This window comes from Mus caroli, unplaced genomic scaffold (assembly GCF_978045245.1).
Source record: "Mus caroli unplaced genomic scaffold, Mus_caroli_1 scaffold_18, whole genome shotgun sequence".
NCBI lineage: Eukaryota > Metazoa > Chordata > Mammalia > Rodentia > Muridae > Mus > Mus caroli.
In genome coordinates, this window is record NW_028227273.1 from 51,083,535 (window position 1) to 51,104,909 (window position 21,375).

Here is a 21,375-nt window from a genome sequence, read left to right on the forward strand (position 1 = left end):
ACCGTAATGACTTAAAAATGTAAGTCAGTGAAGCTATTACCATGAAACCCTGTTTGAAGGAATGATTTCCTGTTAAGAGAGAATAACAAGTTTTAAGAATACGTCAGGGTACAGAAGGAGCAAAGGGTTCTGTCTCCTTACACTGGAGCTGTGTCTAAGAGCTCCAAATTCAAACCCTGTGGACACTCAAGATTAATGTCACACTCCAGTTGTGGCCTCTAGGTCTCTTGGACCCTCCATATTATCCTTACCACTCTCATTCTGGCCTTGTACTCTCCAAAGGCCAGGATTCTAGAGAACTTTATGTCAGGAAAGACTCCAGTAAATGTGGACAGACTGTGTGAGTCAGGGTGTTTGTCATTTGTCTGTAGATACACACTCACCTACAATCCCACTCCCACCTGCAGACACATGCCCACCTGCAGACACATGCTCACCTGCAGACACATGCCCACCTGCAGACACATGCCCACCTGCAGACACATGCCCACCCGCAGACACATGCCCACCCGCAGACACATGCCCACCCGCAGACACATTTCCACCTGCAGACACACACCTACCTGCAGACACAAGCTCACCTGCAGACACAAGCTCACCTGCAGACACAAGCTCACCAGCAGACACACACCCACCTGCAGACACAAGCTCACCTGCAGACACACATCCACCTGTAGACACACACTCATCTGTAGACTTGTGCTCACCAGCAGACACACACCCACCTGCAGACACATGTCCACCTGCAGACACATGCCCACCTGCAGACACAAGCTCACCTGCAGACACACATCCACCTGTAGACACACACTCATCTGTAGACTTGTGCTCACTTGCAGACAGGCACTCACCTGCAGACACATGCCCACCTGCAGACTCATGCTCACCTGTAGAGGCATCCTCACCTGCAGACGTGTGCCTACCTGCAGATGTGCACCATTGCGTATCTCTGATCAGCTCTGCAGACCTGAAGCTCTGTGTAGGCCAATAGCCTTTTCTCATATTCACCAGAGTGCTTCTGGAATCCCAACTGTGAGCATGCTATCATTGCATTCTCAATGATTCTAGTGCTCACATCTCCACATGATAAAAGCATAGCACTGCTGGGTTCGCCTTCCAGGCTGGCATGACCAGGGCAGTGCTTAGGTACCCAGTCAAGTTTGTTTGGTTTGGATAAAAACTCCAAAAAAAATATTTTCAAAATGGTATTTTTAGCCATTATACAGGAGGCGAGGGAGGGACAACTTTAACTGGCATCATATCTTATATAATAATATACTTTTTGAACAAAAAAATCAAATTATTTTTAATATTTCATACAATAGTCCATGACTTTACACACTAAGCACTGGGATTATCAGTGTGTGTCACAATTCAAAGCCCCCTCCCTTTTTAAGTGGGTGCTGAAGAATGAACAAGTATAGGTCCTCACGCTTGTGCAGTGGTGTCTTACCAACTGAGCCATGTCTCCATCCTGAATCCCTGATTAAAACATGGTGGACATTCCCGATCAAACCATATATACTAAATGCGTCCTTGATTATGTAAATTAATTTAGTACCTGCAGTGCCAAACACAGAAGATATGCTTTCTAAAATAGTCCTGTGGATATCGGGATGAGACAGGATATATCCAAGTGTCCAGAATGCAATCTGCAAAAGAGGAACACATACAACATAAAACTGTCTTACCAGGTAAATGCAGGCGGAGTCAGTGTTAGCCACAGACAGTTGGAAGAAGCAAGAACAGTGCTCCAGTCAACCTCAAAGGCACACGATTATGAGCTGGAGAGATGGCTTAATATGCAAGAGCACTGGCTGCCTTCCGAAGGAAGGACACAGCTTCCATCCTCAAAACCTGCATCACAGCCATCTCGAATTTCAGTTCTGGGGGATCTGATGCCCTCTTCTGGCCTCGGTGGGCATTGCACACATGTGGCGCTGAGACATAGGTGGGTAAAACACCCATACAAATAAAATAAAAATAAAGGGGGGAAAAACATTTTTTAAAACATGCTACTAAATATCACCATTAAAACCAACTAGATTTTATAAACAAGAGCGGTATCATATACCTTTTAGAGGTCAAATCTATAACTGAGTATTGCTGTAGTTTAGCTTTAGTATTTATATAGAGTATCTTTGTTGAACTAGGGAAGGTTCCAGATTGTATTTACTAGCAAACAACATAAAATGTCATGTAGGCATACATTAAATATTCAGAATAAAGCATAATACTTAATAATGTTAATACAACATGAAAACATTGTCATGATTTAATGTCCTTAAAATACAAATGTAACAGCAGACAGTGGTAGCACACAGCTATAACCTCAGCACTTGGGAAATAGAGGCAGGGGGATTGCCGCAAGTTCGAGGACAACTTGGCTTGCGTGTGACCGTCGTAGCAGCCAGGCTTAGACAGCAAGACCACGTGGAGAGCAAGAAAGAATGTGTGAGAATGAACTAGGGGATTTCTTCTTGCATGTGAAGCATATTAATTTTAAATAATCCCAGGAAGCCACACTTAAATTTTGTTAAGTAACTTATGAGGCGCTGGGGAGGTAGAGCAATGCTAAGACACTTGTGTGATATGGACCAACAAGGCCACGGGCTCAATACCCGGAACTCTCCCACACCTCACCCAAGTACATCTGTAAAGGCTGTCTTTTGGGCCTATTAGGATTATTTGGTATATAATGTGATTTTTCAATGCCCAGTGGTAACTCAAGGTAATGCATGAATGATTTCATACTTGCTGTTCGTAGGAGCGTGGAACCTCAGTCTAGGCTTTTAAAGCCAAGCTGAATGCAGCAGCTTTCCATATAGACTGGACAGCAAAGATCTCCATTAGAACCACAATAAATCATTAAGTGTCTCCTACTGAGTATACTACATCCATCGTTTCCATCAGCTAAGAATCCTGCTTCCACCCCGGATCACTCGGCCAGCCAGCTTCAAATGCTTGTGTGAATTATCTTTTTTGTCTGCACTTCTGTCCCCCAAATAAATGTCCTGTAAACAGTCTTCATGCTTATGATTTTATTCAAGGGCTAACATATTTTTGGAGATGGTTTTCCTTCGTTTAATACTTATCACAATAAATTAGTTTGAATAAAAAAAAGAGCCTTTCCTATCTTCCCTATATAGGATGTGTAAGATAAAACGGTTCATCTTAAAAATGCGCTTCCAGCTGAGGACAAAAACACAGGGATGCATAAAATCCTGAGGCTTGGATTTCCCTTTTGCCTTCTTTTCCTATAAGCATCTACTGTGTTAAAGAGATCATGAACTTGAGAAGTAATGGAGGTGGGTACAGGGGGAGTCAGGGAGCACAGGCAGGGTAGAAATAATGCAAACTCATGTATGAAATTCTGAAAAATGTAAAGAAAAATAAATAACCATAAGTGGCACCAAAAACAAACAAACAAACAAAACCACAAACAATTCTTGAAATCAATTCTTAGGTGACCGAGGTAACAGTCTGTATAACTTAAAGTCTTTTTCTGTTGTTGTTGTTGCTGCTTTGGTAAAACAGGATGTCCCTTGAAATGATCAGCTACTCCCCCGTGTGGCCAAAGGATGAAGTGCAGCATTGAAAGGTGCATTAAGCACAGGGGTGAACAGTCGACCAAGACACCTGCGATGCAGACATTCTAGGGCAGCATCTGGAATTAGGAAGGGCTCAGCCTGGAGATAATCTAGCTCATCTTCACACAGTGCCCAGGCCACTCTCCCCTTGGTCCCTCAGGTTCTTCCTCCTGTGAGCTACCAGTGGAAGGGATAAGCTATTGGATTTGCTCAATAATCACGCTACGCTCAGATCGTCGGATTTGAAGTCAGAGTCCTCGCTGGGGAAAGAATTCCCATGATGCTCCTTGATCTTCAGCAGCACAAGAAGGGCTCAGAGTCCCGTGTGCCTGACTGGTTTTGAGAATCACAAACACCAGGTCCCATTTATTTTTATGGCAGACGCTAGAATTCAGGTCAGTAACAAATGTCTACACAATGGTGTCCTGTGCTTTCTTTTTTCCTTCACAGATTTCTCATTTTTAAAATCTGCTGTTTTCTACCTTTAAGACAGAACTTTTGAGGACTATTGAGCCAGCTAAGAGGTTAACAGTACTTGTCACTCACACACAGGACCTGGGCTCAGTTCCTAGCACTCATGTAAGCAGCTCACAATACCCAGAAGTCTAGTACCAGGGGGACTCTGATATCAGCTGATGGCCACAGGCACTAGGTATGTACCTAGTACCTATGTGCGCAGGTAAAACACTCACACATAAAGCAAAATAAATAAAACAAAACAAAACAATGTACTTTTTAATAAACAATACAGGATGGTAACCCCAGCACCTGGGATGTGGAGGCGAGAGGTAAGGAGATCAAGGCCATCCTTCCTGACATAGCCAGTGTGAGGCCAGCCTGGGCTAGGTGACCACATGAGACTTTGCCTCCCCCTACAATAGCTAAGGGAGAAGAAGTACTTATTTCTTTTAGAAGTTCCACACACACACACACACACTACACACACTAAGAAGGGATCCCCAGAGTTGCTGCAATAGCAGATCACGTAATGGAGTAGTCAGAGAAAGTTTCCATTCTGTCTAGTTCCAAAAGTCCATTTAGTATGTTGTCCTCAAATAGAGGATGTGTCTGATACTAAACTGAGAAGAAAGGGTAATCGCATTTCACCTTAGCCAAAAGGACGAGAAGTGATTTCTTTCCTTCTTAAAAATAATAAAAGTGTTAGGCAGTGTGGCACGTGCCTATAATACTAGATTCTACTTGGAAAACTGAAACAAAAGGATCGTGAGTTCAAGGCCAGCCTGGGATGTTGTCTCAATAAAGAAAAAAATAAAAACAAGTAAAGAGTTAATTAAAATGTTTCTATATGATCCTGAACGAAAAAGCAAAATTGGCCTTAAAGTCATTGACACACATTTGGAAAAGGATTTCAAGTGTACTGCCCAAGGGAGTAACAATATTATGCCAAAAAGGTCAAGTCTATTGTCACAGTGCAGAAAGGAGAGCCACCAGTCACAAAAATACAGAGCACCAACTCAAAGCCACTTGTTGGAGAGTTAAGAACCAAACTAAGAAGAGATAAGGAAGGAGGCCCTGAGTCTGGCTGCATTCTAGGAGGAAATGAGTTGTGCACTTCTGCAACAGCATCCAAGAGATGTGATGGATGCTGAAGGAGTCTTGGAAGTACTCTATGTAAGTTAGTTGCTACCTGTTGTTACTGAGTAGCTAGCCCTGGAAGTGGGGTTGGTTCTCCTACTTCAGACACTAGTGTGTTAATGCCACGGGTGCTCCAAGCCCCCATTTGTGAGGAACAGGGCCTCTCACTCTGTGACAAGGAAGAAAGACAATAGACATTAAAATAGCTCAATCAGCACTATGGCCTTGGGAACAGCAGGAAGGTAAACCCTTTCTAACAGTTGCTGCCACAATTTATCCCATAATGTAAAAGTTTATACCGCGGGAAAGAGAAGAGGGAAGTAGAGCAATGGTAAGCTCACCTATGGAGAGCTAGTTCAAATGGGAACTCTAGCTGCCTTAACTTCCCCCATTGGCTTCTGAGAGGCGTTGTGAGCACCTAATTTGATGTCATCTCTCTATGTTGCTGTTCTTTTACTTGGAAGCCTCACCTGTGAGAACACTGATCTGGTTGAGACTCTTTCTGTGGGGAATTAGCACTGGGTATCCATCCATCCATCCATCCATCCACTCACCCATCCACCCATCCACCCACCCACCCACCCATCCACCCATCCATCCACCCCCCCCACCTACCCATCTACCCATCCCCCCATCCACCCACCCACCCATCCCCCATTCCCCATCCATCCATCCATCATCGATGAGTCATTTACTATTTATTCTTTTAGTTTGACTTGTTATATACTTAAGAAATGAACTCATTTAGAATTCAAAGTGATGGCTATCCTAGGTCATTTTCTGAAACAAGTAAAGAATAACATTCCAGATAATTTTCTGTCAATCACATATGGGCCACCATGCCATTAAGTCTGGGAAGAATGAGGGCCACAATGGCTGCTGAGCATAGTTAAAACTTCAGAGAAGCAACAGATGAAAATGACCCAAGTCAGCTTTGGTATTGTTGGCTTTTTATTGAGTACTGTTCTAGAAAGTTCATTTTCTATCGAGGAACACCTTAGACATGGGAAATGGCCTTTCAATCAAGATAATCTCATGAAGTATGGCCAATACCTTGAGATGATCTATCAAAGTACATGTAGGCCACAGCAAAAACTCCTGATGGGCTGGTAGCAATCCCGTTCTAAAGAACAGGCTGTGAGTCCCATGGGCTTCAAGGTAGGCGAGAGGAAATGCTGATCACATCTGGGCCCAGAAAATGACCAATCCACAACTTATAGCTCTTAGGGCTTCTTTAGCAATGGGTGATCCTAAAAGCTAAAATAGTAGAGCCATGCCCCTCCTGACCATTGATGCATTATGGTGGCTCATGGGGAATGGCCCAATTAGAAGGTGTTGGGGCAGATGTGATGTTGTTGGAGGAAATGTGTCACTGGGGTGGGCACTGAGGTCTCAGATGCTTGAGCCAGGCCTAGTGTGACATCTTTCTCTTCCTGCTGCCTACGGATCCAGTGTAGAACTCTCAACTACCTCTCCAGCACCATGTCTGCCTGCACACCACTATGTTTCTCACCATGATGATAATGGACTAAACTTCTGAACTATAAGCCAGTTTCAATAAAATGTTTTCCATCATAAGAGTTGCCATGGTCATGGTGTCTCTTCACAGCAATAAAACTCAAACTAAGACAGAAGTTGATACCAGAAGTGGGGTGTTACTGTGATAGGTCTGACCAATGATTTTGTTTGGAGAAATATGGACTTTGGGACTTTTGATTTGGAACACAATTGAACCCTTTAAATTGGGCTTAACTTACCATCCTAGTAAGAGCGTAGAAGACAGTGATGTGGAGGATGATTTGAACTGTGGGGCCCTGGCTCAAGAGGCTTCAGAGGAGAAGAGTATTTGCATGTGGCCTAGAGACAGTTCTTGTAATATTTTGGTGAAAAATGTGGTTGCTTTCTGATCTTGTTAAAAAAAATAAAAATAAAAAATCTGCCTCAAGCTAAATTAAAGAGTTTGGGATTAATTGCTTTAGCAGAGGAAATCTCAAAACAGCCTAGTATCATCTCTGTCATGTAGTTATTATGGCTTATTCTTATGAAGTTCTGTAATGAAATGGAGCAAGCTGAGCATGGAAAAATACAAAATGTATAATTCAAGGAGAAAAGAGGTACCAGGAAATGGAATGGAGCTAAATGCTGTATTCAAAGGAAAGAAACAGATGAAAGAAAATCCTGATGTTAAATGGAATAAAGGGAGTGGTGCCCTCAGGACAAGATCCCACCCTGCTAAGCTTCCAACTTGTGAAAGGGAATTAAAGAAAAGTGTAGGTCCCAATGTGGTGGTTTATGCCTTTAATCCTGGCATTCTGGAGGTAGAGGCAGGTGGATCTTTGAGTCTGAGGCCAGTCTGGTCTACAAGTCAAGTTTCAAGACATCAAAGCTTGGGCCATAAAGGAAACCACTGAAAGCAGAAAGCTAGTGAAGACATAATTGAACAAGGGAATCATATGTGAACCCCAGTAAGCAGCAAAACCTGGCAGCTTTGGCCACATAGTTGTGAAGCCTCCCTCCCTGACTAAGGAAAGCCTCTGAGGTGTGTTTAAGAGTGTCCTTGCTTGAAGGCCTAGAGAGGCCACTGTTTGAAGCTGTGAAGGTGAAGCCTTGATTGCCTTGAAGACCCCAACCTGTTGGAGATGCCAGAGTCATGGGATACTTACTGAAGAGAGCTGCTAACAAGGAGTATAACCAGCCCAAGAGAGAGAACTATGTAGCAGTCAACAAAGGTGAAAGAAGTTGGAGGTCTGAGGAGATCTTTGACATAAAACATGGAAATAAGAGTTTGAAATTTGCCCAGCTGGCTTAAGGTTTTGCAATGGTCCAGTATCTCCTCATTATGATTCTTTGCCTTCCTTTTGAAATGGTAATATATATCCCATGCCATTGTATGTTGAAAGTATGTGATCTGATTTTCATTTTGATTTCACAGGGGATTACGGTTAAGAGATTGCCATAAGTCTTAGAAGAGATTTCGAACTTTTATCAGGTTGGTACTGATATGGGGACTTTTAAAGTTGGTTTTAATGCATTTCTGTATTTTGATACAGCTACAAGCCTATGGGGACCAGGGTGTGTAATGTGGTGGTTTGAAAGAAAATGGCCTCCATAAGCTCACAGGGAATGGCACTCTTAAGAGTATGGCCTTGTTGAGAGTATGTGTGGCATTGTTGAAGGAAGTGTGGCATTTATCTCTTCCTGCTATCTACTGACCCAGATGTAGAACTCTCAGCTCCTTTCCCCAGCACCATGTCTGCCTGCACACCACCATGATGATAATGGACTAAACCTCTGAACTATAAGCCAGCCCCAGTTAAATGTTTTCCGTTATAGGAGTTGCCATGGACATGGTGTCTCTTCATGGCAATAAAACCCTACTATGATGGTTTGAATATGTTTGGCCCAGGGAGTGGCACTATTAGGAGGTATACTCTTGTTGGAGGAAGTGTGTCACTGTGGAGGTGGGCTTTGAGAACCTCCTTCTGAGGACAGTCTGATCCTGCCTCCCTTTGGATGAAGATGCAGAACTCTCAGCTCTTTCTCCAGCACCATGTCTGCCTAGAGCTGCTGTGCTTCCTGCCATGATGATAATGGTCTGAACCTCTGAACTTGTAAGTCAGCTCCAATTAAGTGTTGTCCTTTATAAGAGTTGCCTTGGTCATGGTGTCTCTTCACAGCAATGTAAAAACCCTAAGACACCTACCTAAGACAGGAGTCAAGAGTTTGGGACCTATGGCAGTCTATATTCATTATTAATGGACCACTGAAAGAAGCCTTTGATTTCAGTGAGGTGATCTTTTCTGCACAGCACACTTAATTAATGAGCACCAATTTTGTTAAGAACTTTTTACTATTTCCAGTCAAATCCTCCAACCATCCTTGGAAGCGGTTCAGATGAGGACACAGATGCAGACTGGGAGAGGTTAAAGGACTGTGTAGCCCACTGTCACCCAGCTATGGGAACTGGCTTCGGATCTGATGCAAAGGCCTTTCCAAGGTCTCTGCTCATGCATCAGACTGCCTCTGGGAGGTGCCAACAAGGAAGGTCCAGCAAGATGAAACTTTCAGTCATCATGAGACACATCTTTTCAGACCAGTGCCAGGTCCACTCTCAAAGGACAGACCTCTGTGTCAGATCAATAGTGCTTTGTGTGGCTTTCCTCCGGGGGACCTTTCTGGAGAGATCCTGAGAACTACTCCTCTGACTGTAGCTGTTGTGTGCATGTTTGGGAAGTTGCTCTTCAGTGTTAATGTAGCTCAAACAGTTAGTTGAGAAGAGTCAAAAAAGCATATCGGACCAATAGAGTAGGGGGAAGCATAGGCTTGTCATGTGATGAAGTATATATTCTCATGGGTGGCACATGTTTGAGTAGCAGTGTTGGAATATCTGCCTCTGTGCTCTACTCTGTACAGTGGGTTAAAAAAGTAGAGTTACTGGGACCCAGAAATCCCCTTCAGAAACAGGAAGGAAAAATGTGTAATATTTACACACTGGTTTTATTTCTAGTTATTAAGGAAAGGGGGGAGGTGACCACACTTACCAGAGATTGGGCTTAGTGTTCCTGTTAACTCAAACACAAATCCATAGATAGCCATTCTTACATTACAACCAACATAAGGAGTCAGAGCAGACAAAGCAGAGAATCACAGATGGATCTCTTAGCTTTAACCTAGTTCATAGTGACTTTAAAAGAAGAGAGAAAGAGAGAGAGAGAGAGAGAGAGAGAGAGAGAGAGAAGACAGATACAGAGAGACAGAGACAGAGAGACAGAGAGACAGAGATGCAGATGGGAAATGCTTAGGGAAGAAGGAAGGAAATAAGTAGAAATGGGGTCAAGAAGGGATAATGAGGGTGATCATAAGCCATGTTCAATGGTATACATGGATAAAGATGTCATAAGGAACCCCATTATTTTGATCACTTAATAAAAGAAAAATAATAATTGGAAATGGTTGCCCAACACCATTTCCTGAATGTAATCTCAGCCCTTGAGATTGCAAATTCAAGGGCAGCTTTGGGCTCCATAGCAAGACTTTGTGCTAAAAAACAAAGACTAAATTAATTAGTCAATTAAAACAAGTATGTAAAAATAAATAGTCTTTATAGGCCCCTGTTATCTTTAGATAGGCCGTGAATTTCAATGCCACAAGCCCCGTTCATAGAGAAGCTTATAGAACCAAGGGGGACAAGGAATGCAAACGCTAATGGTACTCAGGAGGAGAGGGGAAGCTCACATTCAATGGACATTGACTAGCGCATCTTTTGAGCATCTTGTTGGATGCTCACAGAGACTGTGTAGGCAAATGAGCAACCCATGCCTATGACCATGTCACAAGTTTTACTTTCATATTCACATTCTCCCCCTCTCTTGCCCCTTTTCTCCCCATTTCCTGTAAAGGAAATGAAGACACAGAGATTTTTTTCCATAGATACCACAGTGGCTGGAGATAAGCAATTCCATAGGAAATCATCAGTTGGTGTATTATCACTTTGGTTCAAAGCTGGTGCCAGACTTTGTCCAACTGCACAGCACAGAGCATATAGCCTAACAGAGTCAGGGGTTCTTACACAGTACACAGAGGACCACAAAGGGCAAGTTTTCCTTGGGCTAGTTGGATGCCAGGGTGAAGAATTCACTCTGGATGTACACTATGCCCCCTTAGTATGTGGGGGTGGGTATAGGAGTGTGGTGGGGGGTTTGATGTGTATATGTGAGTGCTGTACATGCTGTGTGCACACACGTGTGTGCACCCGAGCACATGTGCATACCTGGTGTGTTTGCATGTGTGTCTGTGCAGACATGTGTGCACATGCCTGCTCTTATCTATAGAAGCCAGGGGTTGACGTCAGGTGCCTTCCTCACTGAGACAAAGGTTTCTCACTGAACCCTGAGGAGGTTTGGCTAGATGACCAGCTTGTCACAGGGATCCTGGGTTGCAGCCTCTTGAGCACTGGGATTATAGGCAGCCTGCCGCATCCAGCAGGATTCATGAACTCTGGTCCTGTAGCACATGAGGCAAGCATTCCACCCACTGAACTCCCGAGACATACTCTATCAAACACTCACTTTAAAAAATAAGACCTTACATCCCAGTCCACCATTACCTTTTAGTTCCCCAAAGTGTGTGAAGAACTGAAGTCCAAGAGAAAAAGAAAACAATGCAAAACAACAACAACAAAAACAAAAACAAAAAACAAAAGCTAGATAGATGAAAGAGAGCCTCCTTGTCTCCCATGTACTTACAGGAGGAGCATTGGCCAGAGCAGCCCAAAGTAGGACCAGTCCATAATTTGGACTGTATTGAAGTGTTTCCGTCTCCACCACTTCCAATATGGCCTGCAAGAGGGTCTGGGAAGGAGATAACTCTTGTTAGACCACGGCCGTGTGATGAAGACCGATGTCCCCAAACAAGAAACCATTTCATTATTTTTCGTCTGTGGGTGTTCTATACACTTGTTAGTGTGGATGTGTGTGTGTGTGTGTGTGTGTGTGTGTGTGCAAGCGCATGCGCACAAAGGTCAGAGGTCGTCACTGAGTGTCTTTCCTCTGCCATGTGCCACATTTATCTTTGAGAAGAGTCTCTCACTGAACCTGAAGCCCCTGAGTCCTGCTACTCTGGCTGGCCAGGGAGCTTTAGGAATCCACCAGCCTCTACCCAGGGTTATGGATACTGGCACATGTCCCTACTCACAGATTTTTTTTTTTCGTGCATTCTGGGAATCCCAAACTCAGATCCTCAAGCTTGCTTATTAAGCACTTTGCCTAGACTGAGCCGTGACCCTGGATTCATTGAATCCGAGAGATACTGTATCTGCATTCTAAGGCGTGGACGTGCGTACACTGGGTGGTATCATGGCAGAGGGAAACAGGATCTCCAGTGGAGCTTAGCTGTATTTCTGTCTTTTGGCTCCACTATTAAGGAAATGAATGATCCTGAATGAATGAATGAATGAATGAATGAATCCCTTCACTATCCCACTGACTGGATTTCCTTGTCCTTAAGATGACCGTGATATGGTTCTTACATCATAAAAATTTGACAATTAAATTAGTTAGTACAGTTGCTAATAAAGTACTTGACAGAAAATTAACTTTCTCTGTAGCTGACAGTGACCTTGATGTCCTGATCCTCCTTCCTCTTGCTCTAAGTGCTGAGATCACAGGAGTGTAGCCCCATGCCTGGTTCATTCAGAATGAACCTGGGGCTTTTGGCATACTAGGCCAGCACTGTCCTAACGGAGCCACACCCTTAGCCACAACATAGATCCCCTACCCCCAGGATTGCTTGGTTAGTTGTGACATTTGTATTTTCAAAATTACCATGTTTGGGTTTTTTGTTTGTTTGTTTTTGATTTTTTGAGACAAGGTCTCACTAGGTAGCCCTGGATGACCTGGAATTCACTATGGAGTCAAGTCCAGCCTTGAACCCACAGAGATCTTCCTGCTTCTGCCTTCCAAAAGGACATGTGCCACAACACCCAGCTGTTACTATGGAAATGATGATGGTGGCGATGTTGATGTAATGGCAGAGATTAAAACTGGGTCTTTGTGCATAGCAGGCAAGCAGTCCTCTAGAAGAACTACAGACTCAACCTAAATGTTACCCTTCTAAAACAAGCCAGTCTCTGCTCATAGGAAAATTAAGTAGCCAGTCCTGGTGGTGCAGGGCTATAACCAAGAGACTTGGAAGGTCAGGGCACGAAGATTGCAAGTTCAAAGTCTGTTTGGGCTACAATGTGAGTTCAAGTGAAACTTAGTGAACTTCTTTCTCAAATTAAAAAGTGAAAAGGAGAACTAGGGATATATCCCAGAAGCAGAGGTCATGCCTAGCATTTATGAGGACCTAGGTTCAACCTCCTAGAAAAACAAATGAACAGAAAGTTTTGACTTAAGTGGAACCAACTCGGATCAGAGCAGAGCAGAGCCCACCTACTCTGGTTGTTCCCAGGTGGCTGCAGAAATCCTATAACCCGACTTTCTTCAGAGATTTCTCTCATTTGCTTTTGCCCACCATTGTTTCTCCACAAGAGGGCAGAGACTTGGTCACAGGATGTGCTTTTAATCTTTATTTACTCAGTACAGGTGATAGGAAAACAATACGGGAGTTCTCTGACCTGTGTGTGCCATGCTTGCCTGGGAACAGTACAGTTGTGAGGTCTCTACGGGTGTTTAGCTCATTTGTACGTCAGCCATGGCTCTGAGAAGCAGCCACTCGTGCTCACACTGAGCATTCACCAGAGGAAACAAGCACAGTCAAATCAGTGTGAAAGAAATGCAAGTATGGACAGGATCAAAATGGAGCTGCTTCTGCTGTTCGCTTGCTGTTAATGAGGCTCGCAAGTTTGCCAGATCGACTAGCTCTGCCAGTCCATCTTCTTGGCATTAAAGTTGTTATAAGAAACACGAAACGGCTTTGTGAGACGGGTAACTATGCCTGGTACATAGTAACCCACCTCTGAATATTAGCCAGTGTGTCGTTATCCAGTCCATGGTGATGGCAGAGCAGCACTGATCATTTTAGTTATGGATTTTACTTTCTGCTACTCTCTACCACATCGAGCTGTTTCAGGGGTCTATACCTTGCCCATGTTCATTGCTATAGGAGGACCCAGGCCATTGAGAATGAAACTTAGGCCTGTGAAAGACTCAGGCCTTCAGTGAGCACAGTTCTTCAATGGTCCCTGCCTCCAGTGTCATTTGATATATAACTAAGATCAGAAGCTTTCTGTAACATTTTTTTTTTGTCTGAAATTCTGTATCATTTTTAAATGCTGAAATATTTGAAGTGTCTTCTTGTTGTTTTGTTTTGGGGTGTTTGTTTTTCAGTACTAGCGATTAGAACCAGAGCCTTGGCATGCTGGGAGACCATCTATCGTTTGACCGCACCCACAGTCTTCTTTTTTTTATTTTGAGACTGTGATGGTGTATATACACTTGGCCCAGGGAGTGGCACTATTAGGAGGTGTGACCAAGTTGGAGTAGGTGTGGTCTTGTTGGAGTAGGTGTGTCACAGTGGGTGTGGGTTTAAGACCCTCATCCTAGCTGCCAGGAAGCCAGTATTCTGCTAGCAGCCTTCAGATGAAGATGTAAACCTCTCAGCTCTGCCGGTACCAGGCCTGCCCAGAAGCTGTCATGCTCCCACCTTGATGATAATGGACTGAAACTCTGAACCTGTGAGCCAAACCAATTAAATGTTGTCCTTTATAAGACTTGACTTGGTCATGGTGTCTGTTCACAGAAGTAAAACCCTAACTAAGATACACTCTCTCACTAGATTGTCCAGGCAAGTGCCATCCTCCTGCCCCAGCCTTCTGAAAGGCTGGGACTTCAGATAATTTAGGCCTGGTTTTTAAATGACTATGTATTCTCTGCATGCGTACTTACAGGTGTGCAGGTGCATATATAGGCATGGGTTTGCACACACAAGTATGTGGATGTATGTGCATGTCAGAAGATAGCAGCATGTGTTGTCGCTCATTAGGAGCGACATCTGTATGCATTGGCATACAGATAAAAGGTTAGGCTAGGCTGTATGAGCAATGAGCTTCAGGGACCTGCCTATCTCCACCAGTGTGGGATTATAAGTACTGGACTCCATGCCCAATTTTATTACACAGTTTCTGCAGATAGTACTCTAATTCTCATTTTGACAAGGGACATACCTAAACATAATAAAGACGGTTTACAACAAGCCTATAGCCAACATCAAATTAAATAGAGAAAAACTCAAATCAAGTCTACAAAACCAGGGACAAGATAAAGCTGCCCACACTCTCCATATTTATTTGACATAGTACTTGAAGTTCTAGCTTGAGCAATAAGACAACTAAAGGAGATCAAAGGGATACAAATCGGAAAGAAGGAAGTCAAAGTATTGCTATTTGCAAATGATATGGTAGTATACATAAGTGACCCCAGAAATTCTACCAGAGAACTCCTATATCTGGGTACAAGACTAATTTAAAAAGTATCAGTAGCCCTCCTATATATAAACTATGAATAGGCTGAGAAAGAAATCAGGAAAGCAACACCCTTCATAATAACCATAAATAATATAAAATATTTCCATGGAACTCAAACCAAGCAAGTAAAAGATCTGTATGACAAGAACTTCAAGTCTCTGAAGAAAGCAATTGGAAAAGACCTCAGAAGAGGGAGAGATGAGTTTTTAAATGGTGACTGAAAACAATCTCTCTCTCATCTCCTCTTTACCATGCCCAATGCCCATTACAAAAATTAACCAACTTAACCCCCATAACGGTCTATAGGGCAGACCAGGAAAGTGAGGTCTAGACATTAGGTCCTGTGTGTAATGTCACATACCTGGTGACTGAATCAGAAACCTAGCAACCCAGACCAAATGAAGCCCAGACTCTGAGGGCAAAGGTCCCAGCAATCAGATATGACTTTTTAAAAAAAGTTCCAAGAAGTGACTCTAACCACAGCCAGGGGCTAAAAAACTTCACCATAGCAAGCGTCAAGGATGCCTGGAAAGCTGGGGACCCAGGCCTCTAGGCTCCACCCCAATATGTGCATGGTCCCCAAGTGATGCAGGTAGACTTCGAACCACACTGGAAGAATCATGGCTCCTGAATAACACCTGGGGACCGTTCCTCCTGCCTCATGTTTCAAGTCACTCACATGGGATCAGCTCCTTGCATTCACAGAGAGAAGTGACTTGTGGAAGTGAGTCAGGAGCAGAGCCTGTTTTATAGAGCTTCATTATCCTTCCCTGGTTTGCTCACACCCGTGTCTCACCATCCATGCAGGTGTTGACACACAGTATAGAAACTGTCTTAGTGAGGGTTTTATTGCTGTGAAAGGACACCATGACCACGGCAGCTCTTATAAAGGAAAACATTGAAGTGAGGCTGGCTTACACTTTCAGAGGTTTAGTCCATTATTATCATGGCAGAAATCATGGCAGCATGCAGGTAGACATGGTGCTAGAGAAGGAGCTGAGACTACTACATCTTAATCCGCAGGCAGCAGCAGAAGACTGCTGCACTAGGCCTAGCTTGAGCATAGGAGACCTCAAAGCCCGGCTCCACAGTGGCAAACTTCCTCCAACAAGGCCATACCTACTCCAACAAGGCCACACCTCCTTAATAGTACAACTCCTTATGGGCCAAGCATTCACACACATTGAGCCTATGAGAAGCCAAATCTATTCAAACCACCACAGGAACCCACTGATTTTATTCCAGTAAAACTTTTATTCCAAACTAAAACTCAAAATTGATGCCAGGCATGGGGCACCCATTCCTACAGTCCCAGTACTCAGGAGGCTGAGGAAGGAGGATCAGGAACTTATGGGTTATATTTTGGTCACCATAGTGATATACCCTGTCTCAAAAATAAAATGAAACCAAGCAACAATTAAAAAAAACAATATGGAATTGCTCAAACCAAAGTCTCATATGAAATCAAAGACTCATTGGAAGCTAAGTTGCTATGTGACCTTCTTAGAAATCAGGAGTGAAGTGAGAGGTGGGCATTGCCTAAACAGGCCAAGAGTAATGAGACGAAGCTGCATCTAATGTGCTCTGTACTTCCTTGGGTAACCAGAATAATCCAGTTTTAACCAGCCAGTTATTGCTCTGTTGCTCTGTCCTCAGTGTTAAAAGTTGTTTGCTTTCGTTTGTTTCTGAGTTTCACATTTGTCCAGCTCTGTTCTATAAAGACAACCTGTTCTGCTCAGCCCATGAGATGGGGGAGTTGTCTGACTCGAGAATTACACTGTAAAGCAACCAAGACCATTCGATTGTAATTGTGTCCTCTGACACAGCCAACCATGAGAATAAAATTTTAAAATCCCCAAGGTTCACTTTGTTGTTGCTGCTGTTTGTAGCATCTGCTTTGTTATCCTATAGAATAGAATGCCTTTGTGCTGTGAGGTTAATACTAATAAGGTAATGTATGTGCGTATGCCCAGCGTATCACTTGGGCATATCCAATCCCCCACATCTCCTAGGAGACATGGTTTTGTAATAATCACTGTTTAGTCCTATATATCTTAGTGAAGGAAGAGGATGCTTACTCCAGAATGACCTGCAGATCTGTGAGCTTTTATGTTGCCAATATTTTTCTCAAACAGCGCCAGGAGCCATCTTTTGGATTTTGACCAGTTTCTGCATAAGAAAAAAAAATCATATAAGCAGTGACTTGCAAGTGCGTAGTGTGACAGGCCAGAACATAAAGGGATAAAAGGTCTCTGAGAGTAGAATAATTTCCTCAGATTTCTTCTTGGCCTCCATGTTAGAATTTCCAAAGAGGCCCACTCCTGAATTATAAGACCACGGGAAATACTGAGGGGCAGGTCAATATATTTCACTGGCGTTGTAACTAGCTCCTGGGATTCCTAGGGGACTCCCGTTACATGGTTAGCCAATAGCTTGGTTCATGTTCAATGTGCCTGTCCCAAGAGAGACAAGGCAAAGGTCCAACAGAGGCCAGATGTTGACTAAGCTGCGTCAAGTCCACAAGTGATCATCATTTTATTCCTTTCTGGCTAGTACCACCACCTACTGCAGATGATCGGCGTCCTCTGCAAAATCAAATGCTGAAAATCTCACCACTCAGGTGATTGTATCAGAAAAGATGTCAAGGAGCACAGTGATTTCATGATCCTTATCAATGGAATTAGTGCCTTTATAAAACACTGGAAAACATTTGATTGACTCTACCACCCTGAAGGCACAGTCAGAAGTTGACAGTCTGCCACCAGGAAAAAAAAAAAAAAACTCCCCAGAAACCACCCTGCTGGTGCCCCCATCTTGGACGTCATAGCCTCCATAACTACGGAAAATAAATTTTTATTGCTTATAAGCTACCTGTCCATGACACCTTTGACTATCCAAATAGGATAAAACATAGAGTGATTACCAAATACTTTTTAGAATGCAGTTATTTTTCACAGCATATTACAAATGTTTATGTGAGCCAATAGCAGCAAATGTATTTGACCACGCCTACTGTGACCTTGCAGGGGACAGGGCTGATTCCACATGGATTCAGACAGAATCAAGTCAATAATGGTACACACTGTACACAGGAAAGGCCTCAGATGCATTTCTCATGCCATCTTCTCTCTGTCTCTGTGTGTGTGTGTCTCTGTGTCTCTATCTCTGTGTGTATCTCTGTCTCTATCTTTGTCTCTCTCTCTCTCAAGCATCGTGCACACACACACACACACATTTCTCAGGAAGGAAGGGAGACAGCAGATAGGGAGGGAGGCAGGATGGAGGAAAGAAAGAGTAGAGTGAGAAAAAGAAATATATTTCTTCTTGTTCCTCCTTCACTTCACACATGTGCACTAAAATAAGCAGGCTAGAGTCTGGTGAGATGGTGCGCTCCTGAAAAGCCAGCACCCCATAAGCTGGGCCCATGAATTCCAGGGCCAGCTTAGGCTACGTAGTGAGGACACTGCAGCCCCCCTCACCACCATTACAAAGAGAAGAAGTCAGCGAAGCAGCTTCTTCCCACCTCAGCCAATGTTATTCTACTTAAGAGAAAGAAATGGGACTGGGACTTGGAGTCGGTGCATAAAGTGCCTGCCTCATAGTATTGAGGACCAGAGGAGTTTAAGTCTCCAGAACCTACAAAAACCTGGGTGTCCAGTCGCATCCACATCATCCCTGCATTCCTGCAGACACAACAGAATCCATAGAAGCTTGGCCAACTAACCTGAATCACAGTGATATGTTTAGACCCTGTCCAAAACAAGATAGAAGGAGAGCCCCAAAACCCAACATCCCCCCTGCCGACCTTCACACATGCACTACGGAAATTGCAGTATATCCCCCCACACACACATATATCATATATAAACACATACTTACCTTAAAATAAAAACAAAGTAGAATATAAATAAGAGAAACGAAAGGTAGCTCAGAAAGTCAAAGGCTTGATGTGCAAGCTTAAAGACCTGTGCTCAGATCACCAGCATGGTGTAAAAGCCAGCACAGCAGCATGCATTTGTAACCCCCAGGCAGAGATGGGGCATGCTGGGGCGCTCAATGACCAGACAGTCTAGCCAAAATGGTGAGTGGCCCTGTCTCAAAAAACTGTAGTCGAGGAGGACAAAGCAGGACAGCGGACGTCCTCCTGTGGCCTCCACACTCATGTTCAAAGGTGGGCACACCTGTGCACACACACATAGCGGAGAGGGAAAGAACACTCTAAATAAGTTGCTGAAAAGAACCAATCACAGAAAGGGCACCTACCTCAGAAGCCATTCAGGCAGCTGGGAGCCATACTCAAAGCCCTCATCATAGGTTTTAAAATGCTGGTAGAATTCCTTGATTGTCCTCTTGTCTGTGAGAAACAACCCTTTCTTAAAGAGAGTACTGAGTGTGGCTGGATAAAGTAGATACCTGTAACGAGGGGAACACTTGGGAAGTCAACCTAGCAGCCAACAGGAAAAGCTCTACAATAAGTGGTTCTCAGCCCTGTGTGTCTCAACCCCTTTGGGGGTTCAAATACCTTATTTACATTACGTTTCACAACAGTAGGGAAATTACAGTTATGAAGTAGCAACAAGGTAATTTTATGGCTGGGGGTCACCACAACACAAGGAACTGTGTTAAAGGGTCACAGCATTAGGAAGACTGAGAACACTGCTCTAGATACAAAGGCAGCATTCTCTTAAAATGACAACTGAGCGAGCAGGGGATCATGTGACATGGGACACAGCTTTGAGGGAAAGGTTTTCCCATTTGCTGGTGGAAGTCAGACTGCGCTTCAAAGATGACCGAAAATGAACAGTGTTTATCTGAAGAGTTAAAAATCCTTCCTTAGCAGGCAGTGGTGGCGCACACCTTTAATCCCAACACTCGGGAGGCAGAGGCAGGCAGATTTCTGAGTTCGAGGCCAGCCTGGTGTACAAAGTGAGTTCCAGGACAGCCAGGGCTACACAGAAAAACCCTGTCTCGAAACAAAACAAAACAAAACAAAACAACACAACAACAACAACAAAAATCCTTTCTTAACAAAAAAACCAACTGATCTTAATTAAGTGTATGCACATGTTTCCTCTGGATTTCAAAATTCACATGGTAGATTAATGTACTCTAACTAGGCTGTACTGGCTAGTTTTGTGTCAACTTGACACAGCTGGAGTTATCAAAGAGAAAGGAGCTTCAGTTGAGGAAGTGCCTCCAAGAGATCCAACTGTAAGGCATTTTCTCAATTAGTGATCAAGGGGGAAAGGCCCCTTGTGGGTGGGACCATCTCTGGGCTGACTGTCTTGGTTCTATAAGAGAGCAGGCTGAGCAAGCCAGGGGAGGCAAGCCAGTAAAGAACATCCATCCATGGCCTCTGCATCAGCTCCTGCTTCCTGACCTGCTTGAGTTCCAGTCCTGACTTCCTTGGTGATGAACAGCAGTATGGAAGTGTAAGCTGAATAAACCCTTTCCTCCCCAACTTGTTTCTTGGTCATGATGTTTGTGCAGGAATAGAAACCCTGACTAAGACATAGGCCATTATGAGACTTTAAAAAAAAAATCATTTAGATTCTAATTAATGGGCCCTTTCTAGTTGAACATATTTAGAGATATGTGTGTGTGAATGCAGGGGCCTGGGAAGATCAGGTAGGTCGGATCCCCTTGGCACTAGAGTTATAGGCAGCTGTGAGCTGTGTAATCTAGGTGCTGGGAACCAAGCCTGGATCCTTGGGAAGAGTGTGTGTGCTCTTAACTCTTGAGCCCTCTCTCCAGCCCCGAAGACTTAAAAGTCTACTCTAAGGAAGCCTCTTTGGTCCAGACAAATACAAAACAAACAAACAAAACCATAAAGAATAGGCAGGATGAATGAAATTCAGGAGACATGTATTTAGAAAATAGTAAGAAGCAGGCAACCACTGTCTTTGACATGTCAGTAAAAACACTAGCAAAAAGGGGTGATAGTGATCATTAATTACCGAATTTCTCACAAAATTCTGCATATTCAAACTACTGCCTACTGAAATATCTGTTGATGTTATCTGTTGTGTTGTGAAGGAAATGAGAAATGTCCCCTATAGGCTTCTGTCCTTGAAGCCGTGGTCTCACTAGTGGCACTGTTTGGAAAGGTTATGGAATTTTTAGAAGGTAGAGCCTTTCTGCAGGAAGTACATCACTGTGGGGTGGGACTTTGAGAGCTTATATCGTCCTTCCAGTTCATTCTCTCTTTAGAGTCTTGGGATTCTC

At 43.6% G+C, this 21,375-nt stretch overlaps 1 protein-coding gene and 1 non-coding gene across 6 annotated transcripts in view; both read right to left on the bottom strand.

The window, feature by feature from the left end:
• Cyp39a1 (cytochrome P450 family 39 subfamily A member 1) overlaps positions 1–21,375 on the bottom strand; it is a 106,462-nt gene that overhangs the window by 71,007 nt on the left and 14,080 nt on the right. For 4 of the 5 annotated variants that reach the window (XM_085832894.1, XM_029471578.2, XM_029471580.2 and 1 more), the window contains 4 exons: positions 19,414–19,563; positions 17,229–17,319; positions 11,432–11,536; positions 1,562–1,652 (listed from right to left, as the gene is read on the bottom strand). In XM_085832894.1, the coding sequence (XP_085689020.1) occupies positions 1,562–1,652; positions 11,432–11,536; positions 17,229–17,319; positions 19,414–19,563 (437 nt within the window). The remainder of the gene's footprint in view (positions 1–1,561; positions 1,653–11,431; positions 11,537–17,228; positions 17,320–19,413; positions 19,564–21,375) is intronic. The other variant, XM_029471579.2, reaches the window with a different exon arrangement.
• LOC147000411 (U2 spliceosomal RNA) lies at positions 4,541–4,722 on the bottom strand. Its single transcript, XR_015046013.1, has one exon. It is a non-coding gene; the product is annotated as a U2 spliceosomal RNA (small nuclear RNA).